Here is a 13,983-nt window from a genome sequence, read left to right as displayed (position 1 = left end):
TATATAATGTACATAAGATGTGTAGGGGGAGTGTATCAGTCTGCTGCTGAAGGAGCTGCTCAGGGACCCCCCAGTGTCGTGTAGGGGGTGAGAGGTGTTGTCCATGATGGATGTCAGCTTAGACATCCTTCTCTCCCCCATTTTCTTTATGGGGTCCAGAGGACTGTCCAGGAAAGTCCAGGACAAGGCTGACTCTCCTGATCAGTCTATTGAGTCTGCTCCTGTTGGTATTGAAAGGTAATTAGAAAGTCATCGTTTCCTTTTCCATCATACTGTTTTTTTTTTTAATTTAACAACAAATATTGAACAACAAACTAGCAGGCAAACAGTAAAAATGTTAATGAAATATTAATATTCACATCATCTTTTCCTGTTTTTGGCCATCTCCTCATTGGGACAATTTATGTTAAAATATAAACTGAATCCTTAATAATTTTATAGACACTTACGTCATAGGAAAGTCTTCCAGGAAAACTTTGCAACGCCATCTCCTTTTTTGTTCCCCAAAACATAGTTTAGTTCTGCTCATAACATGAGACAGAATATTTCCCAATTTTGTTAAATTGTTTTAAGTTTTCAACCACACTGCCCAACAGTTTGAGTCAACACATAACGTCTGCCATGTAAAACAACAAGACTGAAGTTATTTCCCACCGAGACAAGCTGTTAATTTAGTGTAATAATTAATGTTATAAACATGTTTAACAAAAGGAAATAAATCATATTAACAAGCCCTTGGCCATAACAAGAGAAAACTACGAGGGAAAAAAATTGACAACAGTAACAGCTGATATAGAAACGCGCCTGCAGCTCTGTAGCGTTATGAATCGATTACTTTAATCCTTTCCACACTTTCAGATTACTTGGAGCTAGCATAGACAGTTAAAGAAGGGAGCTAGCCATCCAATCCGAACCTCGGCCTGCTCAACTTGTGCGGTAACATTAAAATAAACATAACCAGTTTTTTTAATTGTTTTTGAAAAACTCAACAACTATAAGAGTCACACTTACTCCCACTATTTATTGTTTAAAAAGGGCTGTCCGAAGCGTGGGTGCATACCGCTGAATTCACGCTGATATCAAAGTTATCGTTTAATTTATCGTTTATCGGAAAGTTGAACGTTTAACCACGCCCCCTCAATGTCTAACCCCGACCCCTCAACGTTTAGCCACGCCCACATTGAGGTCTGCGGGCCTGCAGTCAGGGGCTTCTCCCCTTGGCAGGGGTGGTTCCATGGACAGCAACAACCTGAATAGAGCAGTCAGTCGTCATGATTTTAATTATTATTATTAATAACTTTGTTTACATTTCAGTTAAAAACTGATTTTACAAAGTGATTTGACAAAAGCCAGAAAACATAGCTTACATAAATAATTTATCCCTGAAAAGGTTGAAAAAGTTTGTGTAGTATGTTGACAAAGTCTTAATATATAAATATGTTTTAAAAAGTTATAGTATTTACAGTGAGGACAATTTGTATTTGAACACCCTGCTAATTTGCATGTTCTCCCACTTAAAAATCATGGAGGGGTCTGAAATTGTCATCGTAGGTGCATGTCTACTGTGAGAGACATAATCTAAAAAAAAAAATCCAGAAATCACAATGCATGATTTTTTAACTATTTATTTGTATGATACACCTGCAAATAAGTATTTGAACACCCGTCAATCAACTACAATTCTGACCTTCAAAGACCTGTTAGTCTGCCTTCAAAATGTCCACCTCCACTCCATTTATTATCCTAAATTAGATGCACCTGTTTGAAGACGTTATTTGCAAAAAGACACCTGTCCACCCCATCCAATCAGTAAGAATCCAACTACTAACATGGCCAAGACCAAAGAGCTGTCCAAAGACACTAGAGACAAAATTGTACACCTGTACAAGGCTGGAAAGGGCTACGGGGAAGTCGCCAAGCAGCTTGGTGAAAAAACGTCCACTGTTGGAGCAATCATTAGAAAATGGAAGAAGCTAAACATGACTGTCAATCTCCCTCGGACTGGGGCTCCATGCAAGATCTCACCTTGTGGGGTCTCAATGATCCTAAGAAAGGTGAGAAATCAGCCCAGAACTACACGGGAGGAGCTGGTCAATGACCTGAATAAAGCTGGGTCTACGGTTTCCAAGGTTACTGTTGGTAATACACTAAGACGTCATGGTTTGAAATCATGCATGGCACGGAAGGTTCCCCTGCTTAAACCAGCACATGTCAAGGCCCGTCTTGAGTTTGCCAATGACCATTTGGATGATCCAGAGGAGTCATGGGAGAAAGTCATGTGGTCAGATGAGACCAAAATAGAACTTTTTGGTCCTAATTCCACTAACCCTGTATGTAAGAAGAAGAATGATGAGTACCATCCCAAGAACACCATCCCTACTGTGAAGCACGGGGGTGGTAGCATCATGCTTTGGGGGTGTTTTTCTGCACATGGGACAGGGCGACTGCACTGTATTAAGGAGAGGATGACCGGGGCCATGTGTTGCGAGATTTTGGGGAACAACCTCCTTGCCTCAGTTAGAGCATTGAAGATGGGTTGAGGCTGGGTCTTCCAACATGACAATGACCCGAAGCACACAGCCAGGATAACCAAGGAGTGGCTCTGTAAGAAGCATATCAAGGTTCTGGCGTGGCCTAGCCAGTCTCCAGACCTAAACCCAGTAGAGAATCTTTGGAGGGAGCTTAAAACTTTGTGTTTCTCAGCAATAGGCCAGAAACCTGACTGATCTAGAGAAGATCTGTGTGGAGGAGTGGGCCAAAATCCCTTCTACAGTGTGTGCAAACCTGGTGAAAAACTACAGGAAACGTTTGACCTCTGGAATTGCAAACAAAGGCTACTGCACCAAATATTACATGATTTTTGAATCTTTTTTTTTTAGATTAGGTCTCTCACAGTGGACATGCACCTATGATGACAATTTCAGACCCCTCCAGGATTTCTTAGTGGGAGAATTTGCAAAATAGGGTGTTCAAATACTTATTTTCCTCACTGTAGTAAGTAAATTTAGAAAAAGTTGTCAAAAGATTTATGGTATTTATAGTATGCTAAAAAGTTCTAGTATAGATTGTTAAACTATGTATTTTACTAAAAGACTCAAACTTCAACTTTATTTATTTGTCATTTTATATGTACAGAGTGCATACAGAACGAAATTGCGTTGCATACAGCTTATAAATATTGCAATGCTATTCCAGGTGCAATGGAATACCTTTCCGGATTATTTACAAATAGTTATACAGAAGTGCAGCAGTGATCAAAGTGTAAAACAGTGCAGGGGATGAACAGTGTGCAAATTGAAGAGTAAAAAAGAGAGGAACCGAAATGGCTAAAAGTTCAGCAGCATTTTAATACCCGATGGCGTGCAATAGGTGCAGAGTTCAGTTTATGGATCAGAAGTTCAACAGTCTGATGGCAGTGGGGAAAAAGCTGTTGCAGAACCTGGTGGACCTGCAGCGGATGCTGCGGAACCTCTTTCCATTCCACATTTTTTTCATAGTATGTTATGTTGAAAAAAGTTAGTATACTATAATGTTGTAGGTCATGGCAAAGAACCCAGCGTGGCACCACCAGTCCCAGTTAGAGTATCTGTTCTCTAAGCCACAATTAGCTTGGTTTGGTTGGTTCCGGATTGGTTCTTGTGTTATCTACTAAGGGTTAATTTTAGCTGTCAGAGTTCTTAGCTTGCACGTTTAAAAGGTCATAGCATAGGGCGTCAAACTGTTAGTGTAGTAGGTTAAGAAACAAAAAGTCATAATATAGCATGTCAAAAAAGTTTGTACTTTTATCATACAGCAAAAAGTCATGCTATACAATGTTAAAGTTCCAGTAAAAGGGTGTCAAAAAAACTATAGCATGTGAAAAAAAAAAGTCAAAATTTAATTACATCTTTATGTAATTGGGTCATGAGATGCAGACAGACCAAATACCCAGCTCAAAATGTTTTATTCAGAGTAAAATATCAGATACATTTAGTCACAATTACCAATGTCAGAAAGGAGGCTTACACTTAGGTGACAAGTTGCAAAGCCGTAACCTGATGAATGCTCCTCTTTCCACCTGATATTTAACAGCGAGACCAACAGAACATACGAGAATGCATCAACTTTTCGGTCTTAGAAGCTTAGATGATAAACTGAATGAACAGCTGAAGCAGAAGACTGAGATTAGATTGACATTTCCCTCCCGGCTCTTGGGACTAGGAGTTTAGCTCTTGCTCCCAAGGGTGTGCTTGTCAAACAGGTACTCTGCCATCTTGTTGTTGTGGGCATCCATGCGGGTGAGGTTGGTGATGTAGTCACCCAGCTTCTTGATGGCCTCCACTTGCTCGTTCAGGTAGTGGGTCTCCAGGAAGTCACACAGCTGAGGAGGAAAGAAAGAAAGTTAACACATACAATCTGAAAGCACATAAGTTTGTAGTTTACCCAGGACTCATTAACAAACCCCTTAGCATTAATAATATTCATACTTACATGAGGGTCTACATGTTCATTGGCCACTTTGTGCAGGTCCAGCAGAGCCTGGTTGACCTTCTTCTCCAGCTGCAGGGCACACTGCATGGCCTCTAGCCCGCTCCCCCACTCATCACGCTCCGGTTTCTACAGAAGACATTCAATTATAGCAGAAAGAATAAAGCCTTGTGTACACAGAACAGTCAGTTTCTACACCTGTACTGCTGCACTTCTGGGTCCGTTTTCATAAGCTCAAGAGGCAATTATGGAGTAGGGCTGTAGAATTAAATTCTTTCAAATTGCAATTTCTGCACCTAACTACAAAAAGAGTAGTCGAGAAAAACAAAGTTCCAAGCATTTCACAGTTCTAGGCGTTTCCACCGTTTTAAAATTGAATAACGGCAACATTTTTCCAAAATTAGTTGAGTAATTTGTTAAATAGTTGCGTTTCAATATTGACCAAAAGTCTCTCTCCACATCAAGCAGCCCCATTACTGAGGAAATTATAATCCAGACCTAACTAAGGTAAAAACGGAGCTGAACGATAAATAGTATCAAGCCTGTGCAATAGAGAGTCTTAAAGAATTTAAGAAGTGGCAAATAAGTAACCCTAAATATAGCACCAGTTGTCTAGTCTATACGGACCTTGATGTCCTGGAGGAAGATACGTCCTCCTCTCTTGTTCTGGAAGGACAGCAGCTTCTCGGCGTGCTCTCTCTCTTCGTCGCTGTTCTCCTTGAAGAAATGGGAAAAGCCTGGAAGGGCCACATCGTCACGGGAGAAGTAAAAGGCCTGCGGACCAGAGAGGCAAGTTAAAACCACTGATTACTATAATAGACACCACCCGTTATTTAAAAATAAAGGCTGTGATAAACGGTAGTTAAGCATGGTAGAGGTCAGGCACATGATGCTGTAGTGATGTCTTGTCGGTTTAGACAGACATGCACGAGTTTAGATCACGAGGGTTAGAAAAAAGAAAAGAAAAAAAGTTACAAAAAAAAAAAAGAGCACAAGAAGGACATGGCATTTCTAACTCGTTGTGGGTGGGGACTAAAATTCCTTATCAGGCAAAAACTCGCGACAAATAACCGAGAAATGAACACAAAGCGGGCTACTATTGAAATGCTGCTCTACTTTAACATAACTAACTGTGTTTTACATTGCCCTTTTTAAGATTAACAAGGTCAGTCACCCACTGTATCTGTAGAATACTTCCAAGACATCACTACAGTAGCATAACGGTAGCATGTGTAACGTTACTATGAAAAAGGAAAGCTTCGTGTTTCTCACCATGGAAGTGTAGGTGTAGGAGGCATACAGCTCCATGTTCACCATCCGGTTGATGGCGGCCTCGCAGTCGCGGTGGTAGTTCTGACGCACTTGGGACTCCATTTTTTGCTGGCGTTTTTTGAGTTTTTAACAAAACGGTACAAAAATAAAGCTTTACGTCGACTTTTCCAGTAGTGTTGAAGTAGTAAAGGTTATTTGTGTCTAGAATGCAGACTCTTGAAGTAATAACAGGGACGAAGAAAGAAGCTCCGTTCAAACACTGTTGAAGCAAGAACTCCTGTAGGCTTTCTTCCCGGTTGTGAAGTACCAATAGCGTTTCTCCTTGTATTTATACCCCACGCCTGACCACGTGACAGACGTAACGTAACGTGCATTTCCGTCTGTTACGAAATTCAGACAGCACATGACTGACCAGTGAGGTTGCATTTTTCTCAGCTCTACATGGAAATCTTGGTTTCATATTTCAATGGGTTCAGATTTCTTAACTGTTGATAGCTGGTCGGCTGCAATGACGAAGCACTTTTTATATCTCAAAAGACAATAAACTACATCATATTTGAATACTTCCCACTCCTCCTCTTCCTCTGACTCTAAAGAATTGATCAGTCAAGTCTGGCATTTAACATATAGAAAGAAGTCGATTGCTTCAAACCAGGAAGTAACCTTCTGATCTCCAACCACCTTTATAATCTCATTACCAGGCTATAATTAACTGACAGAGAAATGTGATGCCAGTAGTTTTCCACTAGCGTGAAGCCACAGGTGGACGTTAAGGGCGTGTCAGGACAAGTGGTAGGTTCAGCATCTGAGCCTAAGACAAAAACAATGGTTTAGTTTACATGGCACTGTACTATGTATGCTACTCTGTATCCTGATATCAAAGGTATTGTTGAGTTATGAAAAGTTAAAATACAATGTTTTGAAAACAATTTATTTCTGTTTTATGTATGATGCAGCCAGGATGGGATAATATGCATTTTGTCTCTGAAGAGGTCAAGACGGCCCATTTGTCTCTCACCTTCCTTTTTTTTTTTTTTTTTTTTTCTCTCACCTTCCCACTCCTCCTCTTCCTCTGACTCTAAAGAATTGATCAGTCAAGTCTGGCATTTAACATATAGAAAGAAGTCGATTGCTTCAAACCAGGAAGTAACCTTCTGATCTCCAACCACCTGGTGTCTTAGACTAGGCTAAGACAATAGAATGCTGATTAACATGACAGAACCTTTTGATCTGTGACTGAAAACGAACCCAAAGGGGCGGAGCTTAGAGACATGTCCTTCCTCTGAGCGAAAATGTGCTCGGCATATTGCCATACCGGCGACGGGCCGATGAGAATGGATTTGAATGCACCAGGTGTAAAGGAACCGCCCCCAGGTGCAGGGGATAAATGTGTGTGATATTCAGGACTGGTTTCATGTGACTCCATCAGGGGGAAGCATGGATCCAGTCTGCTGTCAGCTGCAGTGTTCTCATGATGTTTGTGTCGTACTGTCTTTGTCTTATCATCTTCATCATGCTGTTTCCTGAAACCTTTTTCTTAATTCTCAATTGGACCCTCAGCTTTTCTTCATCCTCATCAAATCAAAGAACACGTGATAGTTAGTCAATTTTTTCTAACAGTATCCAATGGTCAAATGTAATCTTACTTGGACCGCTAATTTAATTCTGCTGTCAAAGGTAACTTGTAGTGTCAACTGATCAATTGTCTGAAATTGTAATAGTTGTAGTTTCAGCGTTAGTAAAACCCCTCTAATGTGTGGATACGGAGCTGTTAAAGTTCATCGTCTCAGGTCTTAAATTAGTTGCTTCCTTTAAGTTTAATGTCCGCACCAATAAAAGAAACACTTCATCAGTCTGCTAATGCTGAACCATGGGACCAAGAGTACATCATACACCTTTTATTTGACAGATATTCCACTGTAACTGTATCAAAACGATACTCGCTCAAATCGCTCGCTTATTGCTCAAATAAGTCCCTTGAGACTCTCCAGCTGATCCAGAATGCTGCGGCGCGTGTTCTGACAATAATTAAGAAAAGAGATCATATTTCTCCTGTGTTAGCTTCTCTGTATTAACTTCCTGTAAAATCCCGGATTTAATTTAAAATTCTCTGACCAACAAAGCTCTAAATGGTTTAGCACCATCATTTTTTGAAGAGCTCTTAGTGCTTTATTGCCCCATTAGAACACTGCTCTCCCAGGATTCAGAACTTGTGGTTCCTAGAGTCTCTAAAAGTAGAATTGGAGTTCAGCTATCAGGCTCCTCACCTGTGGAACCAGCTCCCAGTCTGGGTTCAGGAGGCAGACACCGTCTCCACATTTAAGAGTAAACTTAAAACTCTCCTCTTTGATAAAGCTTATAGTTAGTGAGCGTGGAGCCGCAATATTTGCCTAGCCCGGCGGGGGAGGGTGTACAGCTTCAGACACTTCTCTTTGTAGTTGTTACGTTTTAGACTGCCAGGGGACTTCCTCTGAAACTCTAAGCTCCTCTCTCCTCTATCTTTCCATTTGTGTACATCCATGTCCTAAAAATGCTTGTTACTAACTTAGCTCCCAGCTCTTATTCCCCTTATTTTATTCTTCCAGCAGTTTTCCTTGGATTAGGATGACACCTAATTCATGGCTGCAGCTGTCGTGGTAGTCCCGCCCCGCGTCCTGCTATACCCTGCTTCACCCTGCAGTGCCCTGCTACGTCCTGCTATGCCTCGCAGTGCCCTGCTACACCCAGTAACGCCCTGCAGTGCCCTGCTATGCCATGAACTACTACAACTACTACTACAACTACTATTTCTAGTCATAGTTCCATTATCTTTATTGTGACTGTTATTGCCACTGTTCATCGCACCTCTAATCGGCACTGCCAGACTCCGCCTGCCAAGAGCCTGGCTCTGTCTGAGGTTTCTCCTTAAAAGGAAGTTTTCCTCACCACTAAATGCTTGCTCTTGGGGAAATTACTGGAATTGTTGGGTCTTTGTAAATTATAGAGTGTGGTCTAGACCTACTCTACCTGTAAAGTGTCTTGAGATAACACTTGTTACGATTTGATACTATTAATAAAGTTAATTTTGAATTAACAAATGTATTTCAAGTGTTAAGTTTGTAATTTGAAACAGTTGCTAATCTACTTAGCATAGCATCCAGACCTGGTGAACTACATTGCAACATTCCAGCTGCTTGTGCAGTTTTGTTTTTTTCAAACGACTGTTTAATTACGTAACACATTCTTGACTTTTATGACGGTAATGGCACTAGTTTTATCCACCCACGTGTTAATCTGGATAAAATGTAGTGTGGTTGGTATGGCTGCAGTCCAAAGAGCCACCCATTCATTTAAAAAACAACATGATTATGTATTCCAATAATTAATTCCATTAACTTCCAAAACTACTTTGCTTTCATCCTATCTGGTCCAACCCACATTCTTTACATTGTTTTGTTTTTAGGAGCTTCATTCTACAAACTTCTAGAAACACTTGGTGTGGTTGTTGGCTTTAGAAGCAGATGACTGTGCTCTTTCCTGGTGGACATTTTTTACAGAAGTCACACCCGCCTTGTGTAAAAGCTTTAAACCAGCATGGAAAATTGTTAATTTTAGTAAAAGACATTATCACTCCTGGGCTAAATCTGTGCATAAAACAGGAAGACATCAGATCCACTGTCAGTACACACGGTATTAACTATAAACCAGGGAACAATAAAACAAAATTTGAAAAGATAAGCACTTGGAATAACAGCACAATGTCTGTGGCTCTACTCACTTTATAGCCCACATTCTCACGCAAAATAGTGGGTCAGCATTTTAGACTGCACCCGGCATTATTTTGTGCAGTGTCTTGTACAAAAGTGCTATCAGGTTTAAGAGAGGATTGTGCTGTGTCATTGTTGTGTCAGCACCTCAGTTTCAAGGAAGGAGTCTTGTGACCAAGGCAATGTCTCATGGGTAGTTAATTCCTGGCTCTGCTGGCTGGAACCAGTTTTGAAAAAGGAACAGTAAGTAAAAAAAAAAAAGGAACCAGTAACTAGTGTAGAAAATGGTCTTACTATACATATAATAAGAATGTAAAAGGTTTCCAGAAGAGACCTAGTGTGTTTTCGCGTCTGCTTGTTACAAAGAGTTGTGTGCAGTCATAGAGGGGGTTACAAGTTCTCCAGGGAAGGCAGATCTGTATAGGGCTCATTGTCTGCCAATCGGAGGGTTGGTGGATGGATCCCTGGCACTGCGGTTTCATGTCATAGTGTCCTTGAGCAAGACACTAAACCCTGCGTTGCTCCTGATGTGTGTAAGTGCCTATCTGATGAGCAGGTGGCACCTTGTACGGCAGCCTCGGCCACAGTGTATGAACGTCTGTGAATGGTGAATGGTCCTGTCCTATGTAAAAGCACTTTGGGTAGTTGTTAAGACTAGAAAAGAACTATAAAAGTATTGTCCATTACATTGGCATTCCCCAAACAAAAGGAAACTCTGACGCACAGAAGATTTAGCTCAAGCCATAACTATGGAGAAGTTAAAAGTCATGACAGACAGAACAGAATGTACCGCTTCATGTGTTAGCAAATGAGGACGAGACTTAACACAGTGGCCCCCCTCACCCTGGCGTGTGTTGTGTGAAGATAACAGACCCTGTGCTGGAGAAACATAGGGAGCCCATGAAAGAAGGTATAAGAGACGAGGGGAAGAATAGATTGGGGCTCACAAGGTCTGACAGTCTAGAAATGCGTGGCTCCGACTTATGTCTGTTGCTAGGGAAACTTAGTCTCTGCGTACTTGGTGATCCCAGGGATCCGTGTAGTATGCCGATGCTTGACCGACTAAACAACTGTATTTGACTGTATCTTATTGTCTTATTTAGCTTTTGCTTAGGCTCAATGTAATACCAATTTAACAACTGTGCTGGGATATGCAGGTCTTTTATTGGAATCAGACACATTGTCCCAAAAAGGGGGAAGACAGAGGAAACAGGATTTAAGGAAAACCAAAAAAGCATTTTAACCAAAGTGTGTCAAGTGGTCCGGCCCAGTCGCAACCACTGCTAGATTGACATTGACAAGAACCGCAACAGCAAGTTTGCCTTATTCATATTTTGGATGTCATTTAGTTTTTTTTCTTGAGGACCATCAATCTACTGACCAACAGGCTGTCCAAAAAGCCAAGCTGGCTTAGCCAGGCTAAAAAATGACAATACTGTGTATAAATTCACTGGGATATCTTCTTTTATTTATGGCTTTCACACAGTGAGACCCACTGTGTCATTCTCTGGAAACCCATACAGATTTATAATTTCTTTTGACAATGTGAACTTGGACATGGAAACAAACTAGATTCCACTGGGAATGTTTGCGCCAAGTGTGGCTAAAAGGGTACAGTGTTATTGTACAGTAATAAAGATATACAGTACATGTTCTTTTTTGCTGAGTCATTGAGAGAACTCTAAGGCAGATGAGTTTTCAGGTTGTAGACTTAAAAAAATGGGAACATTTGTTGTAAAAAAAAAAAAAGAAAAAAAAAAAACTACTAGAGTGAGCTCTGTTACCTGCATGTCTGCCTGGATGAAACAAAAACAGCTATGTGAGGTATGATGACTAATAGGAAAAAAAGGAGAATAGCAGAAGATAGAGGTAGAAAGTCATAAGGCTTTGTGTTCATGATTGCAGAAATAGCCTCTCGCTTAAAGAAGGGCCCGTGCTATAAGCTAGGCATGTGCCGGGTACCGGTTTCAAGGTAAACCGCAGATTGAAAAAGTCATGGTGTTTCATAACCACTAAACATTTCCGTCATACCGTTCCTGTGGTACGAGGTTTCTTTTATGAGTTGTCAAGGACAGACAGTGCAGTTTAGAAATCTCTCTCCCTGACAGTGTGCAGTGTGTTTAACCATATAATAAATTTTATTTAATGGGAGGAAAAGCGTTCTTTTTTACCCAGACATTTCAAAATAGTACATTTTAAAAGCTGTAATTGCAATACCGTAATACCATGAAACCGTGATATTTTTTCTTAAGGATATAACATGCCTAGCTCTAGCTCTACTTCACAGCAGCCATTTTGTAATGTTGTTGTGGTGTATTGTCGGACCTATACTTGAGGAAAATTGGCACAACAGGCAGGAATGTCAGCTCCAGCTCCAACGCATGGCTGAGAAAGTTTGGGTAAGGCTCGCATTATCTAATCTTTTCATTATTATCATCAACACATCCTGTCAAAACACCAAAACCAACAATGAATTGATCCTAAGAGCAAGTATTATTGGTGGTCATTTTTATGCAATGTTAACACACCAGCAACACTGCCAGCCAACTTGTGACCTTCAAAGTAAGCATTCAGTGCAATCTGGTAAAATCCAGTCTGTTTTTTTTTTTTTTTTTTTTTTTTAACCAAACTCCGACCTAGTTTCTGTGGCTTCTCCTGCCATAAACTGAAAATTGAACATGTTAATACACTTAATCTTCCTTGTTTTTTTTAACTCTAGTTACTAATAACCTGCTAAATCAACCATTGTTGTCTGACCGCTGGCCTTTACTTCCTTCTCTTCCTGAATGTAACTTTGTTCATTCCAACATGGTCGTTCATTATGTTAATAAAGCCAATGATTTTTTAAACTTTTGTTTAACAGGATACTGATTAGAGTTAAAGGTCCATTTGGATTATTTTAAAAAGGGAAAATTTACCTTTATATGCATTTTGTTTAACTATATTTTAAAACATAACAGAACGTTTCATATTTTAACTTCAATCGGTCTTCATTTCAAATTATCTTGGAGCTGATAAAACCCCAAAGATATTGAAAATACAGGAAAAACTTATGACTGTACTGCATATAATAATATTAACATTTCCTTGGTTTTAGGATTTGTGTTACCTCCTTTTCTTTTGCCTTTATTCATGTCAGGTAAATTTTGTTTCCTGAGCCGGCAGCATGGGGCCACATTTTTTAGATTATATAGGACGGTTAACTTCTGATCCGAAATACTGTCATATGTTGAAATAAATCACTTACAGTCTCCCACAAAAAAAAGAATAATACATTGTGGAAAACAGTGGAAAAAGGAGCACTCCTACTTGGCAAGAATTTGCAGAACCCCCTAATTAGCTGCAGCTGAAAAAACTTGCAAGTGACAGTTAAACAGACAGAAAATCAACAGTCACCATCTAGAAATGAGAATCCGGCTTTTGCCTGCCTCTGAATCATGGTTTTGAAAATTACAAAAATAATTTTGAGTAGTAAATCTGCCACTGTTTTCATAGTAAACTGCATTTGTGCTGTGGCAGCAATTAAGGCGGGTGGGTCAATTACTAGGGGTATTTGTTGTATGTTAATTTCATGTCATGTCATCTTATGATTTACATGGTTATGGTTATTCTTTTTTATCCTTCATTTTAAATCTACATCCTATAGTTTTACCCCACAGACACACATCTGCAACTCTGCGCCCCTCCATCTTTTCTGTCACCTTCTTCTTACATTCTCCCTTTTGGTTTCTTTTATGCAGTAGGAATCCACACACTCTTCCACTGGATGGCATTTCTCCACATCTCTTCCAGGAGCGAGGGATGACACTTAGTCCAGTCCTTCCCGTCATCTTCCTTTTGACAGGACAGACGCAGGATTTTCAGAGGGCTGGTGCAGGTGTACTGGAGGAACTGGCAGCCCTACGGCAGGGAAACACAGAGCAGGAGTTAAAAAGTTGAGAATGTGTGGTGGCTGGGTCAGTTAGGTGTCCTTGGTATTGTTAAGAGTAAGCATATAATGGAATCTTGCCTTCCATGATATGAAATTTGAACACTGGTGGAGTGTGTTGATGTGTGTTAGTCCTCACCTCAGCACTGCCCCAATACCAGATGGCCTTGATGACACTGTGATTAGCCAGAGCCGCTGTCAGCTCGTCCCTACTCCCTGTGATGACACTGACCAATCCTGCTGGCAGGTCTGAAGCTTGGAGCACCTGAAGAGGACGACGCAAATTACAGATACATAGACAGGTTTGACAGGTTTTCTTAATAGAATAGAATAGAATGCCTTTATTGTTATTATACACAAGTGCAGTATCTGTGCAACAAGATTGAAGCAAACCCTTTACAGTGTCAACACAAAATATAAAAATATAAAATGTAAGTAGTGCAAAAGAAAAAGAAAAAGAGAGGGGGGAACGAGGTGCACATGTCCTGAGAGCAACTACACTCACCGGCCACTTTATTAGGTACCCCATGCTAGTAACGGGTTGGACCCCCTTTTGCCTTCAGAACTGCC

General features: G+C 40.5%; 2 protein-coding genes across 2 annotated transcripts in view; both read right to left on the bottom strand.

The window, feature by feature from the left end:
* Positions 1–4,167: 4,167 nt before the first annotated feature.
* On the bottom strand, positions 4,168–6,058 carry LOC117957720 (ferritin, middle subunit). Its single transcript, XM_034893732.1, has 4 exons — positions 5,740–6,058; positions 5,095–5,241; positions 4,471–4,596; positions 4,168–4,360 (listed from the first exon to the last, which is right to left on the bottom strand). The coding sequence occupies exons 1-4, from the start codon at positions 5,839–5,841 to the stop codon at positions 4,205–4,207; spliced, it is 531 nt and encodes a 176-aa protein (XP_034749623.1). The 5' UTR covers positions 5,842–6,058; the 3' UTR covers positions 4,168–4,204.
* A 4,873-nt stretch (positions 6,059–10,931) lies between these two features.
* aldh16a1 (aldehyde dehydrogenase 16 family, member A1) overlaps positions 10,932–13,983 on the bottom strand; it is a 19,661-nt gene continuing 16,609 nt past the window's right edge. Inside the window, exons 16-17 of the mRNA XM_034893639.1 lie at positions 13,553–13,678; positions 10,932–13,385 (exon numbers count right to left, since the gene is read on the bottom strand). Of these exons, the coding sequence (XP_034749530.1) occupies positions 13,218–13,385; positions 13,553–13,678 (294 nt within the window). The 3' untranslated portion in view covers positions 10,932–13,217. The remainder of the gene's footprint in view (positions 13,386–13,552; positions 13,679–13,983) is intronic.

Source organism: Etheostoma cragini, chromosome 15, assembly GCF_013103735.1.
Source record: "Etheostoma cragini isolate CJK2018 chromosome 15, CSU_Ecrag_1.0, whole genome shotgun sequence".
Classification (NCBI taxonomy): Eukaryota; Metazoa; Chordata; class Actinopteri; order Perciformes; family Percidae; genus Etheostoma; species Etheostoma cragini.
This window is presented reverse-complemented; position numbering and strand designations above follow the sequence as displayed.

Bases quoted from the DNA above. Each gene is read 5' to 3' on its own strand.
- LOC117957720 (XM_034893732.1), bottom strand. From the start codon at position 5,841: ATGGAGTCCCAAGTGCGTCAGAACTACCACCGCGACTGCGAGGCCGCC. The intron at 5,242-5,739 runs GTGAGAAACACG...TCTGGTCCGCAG, and splicing joins CCTACACCTACACTTCCATG to GCCTTTTACTTCTCCCGTGA. The intron at 4,361-4,470 runs GTAAGTATGAAT...TTTCCTCCTCAG, and splicing joins ATGAACATGTAGACCCTCAT to CTGTGTGACTTCCTGGAGAC.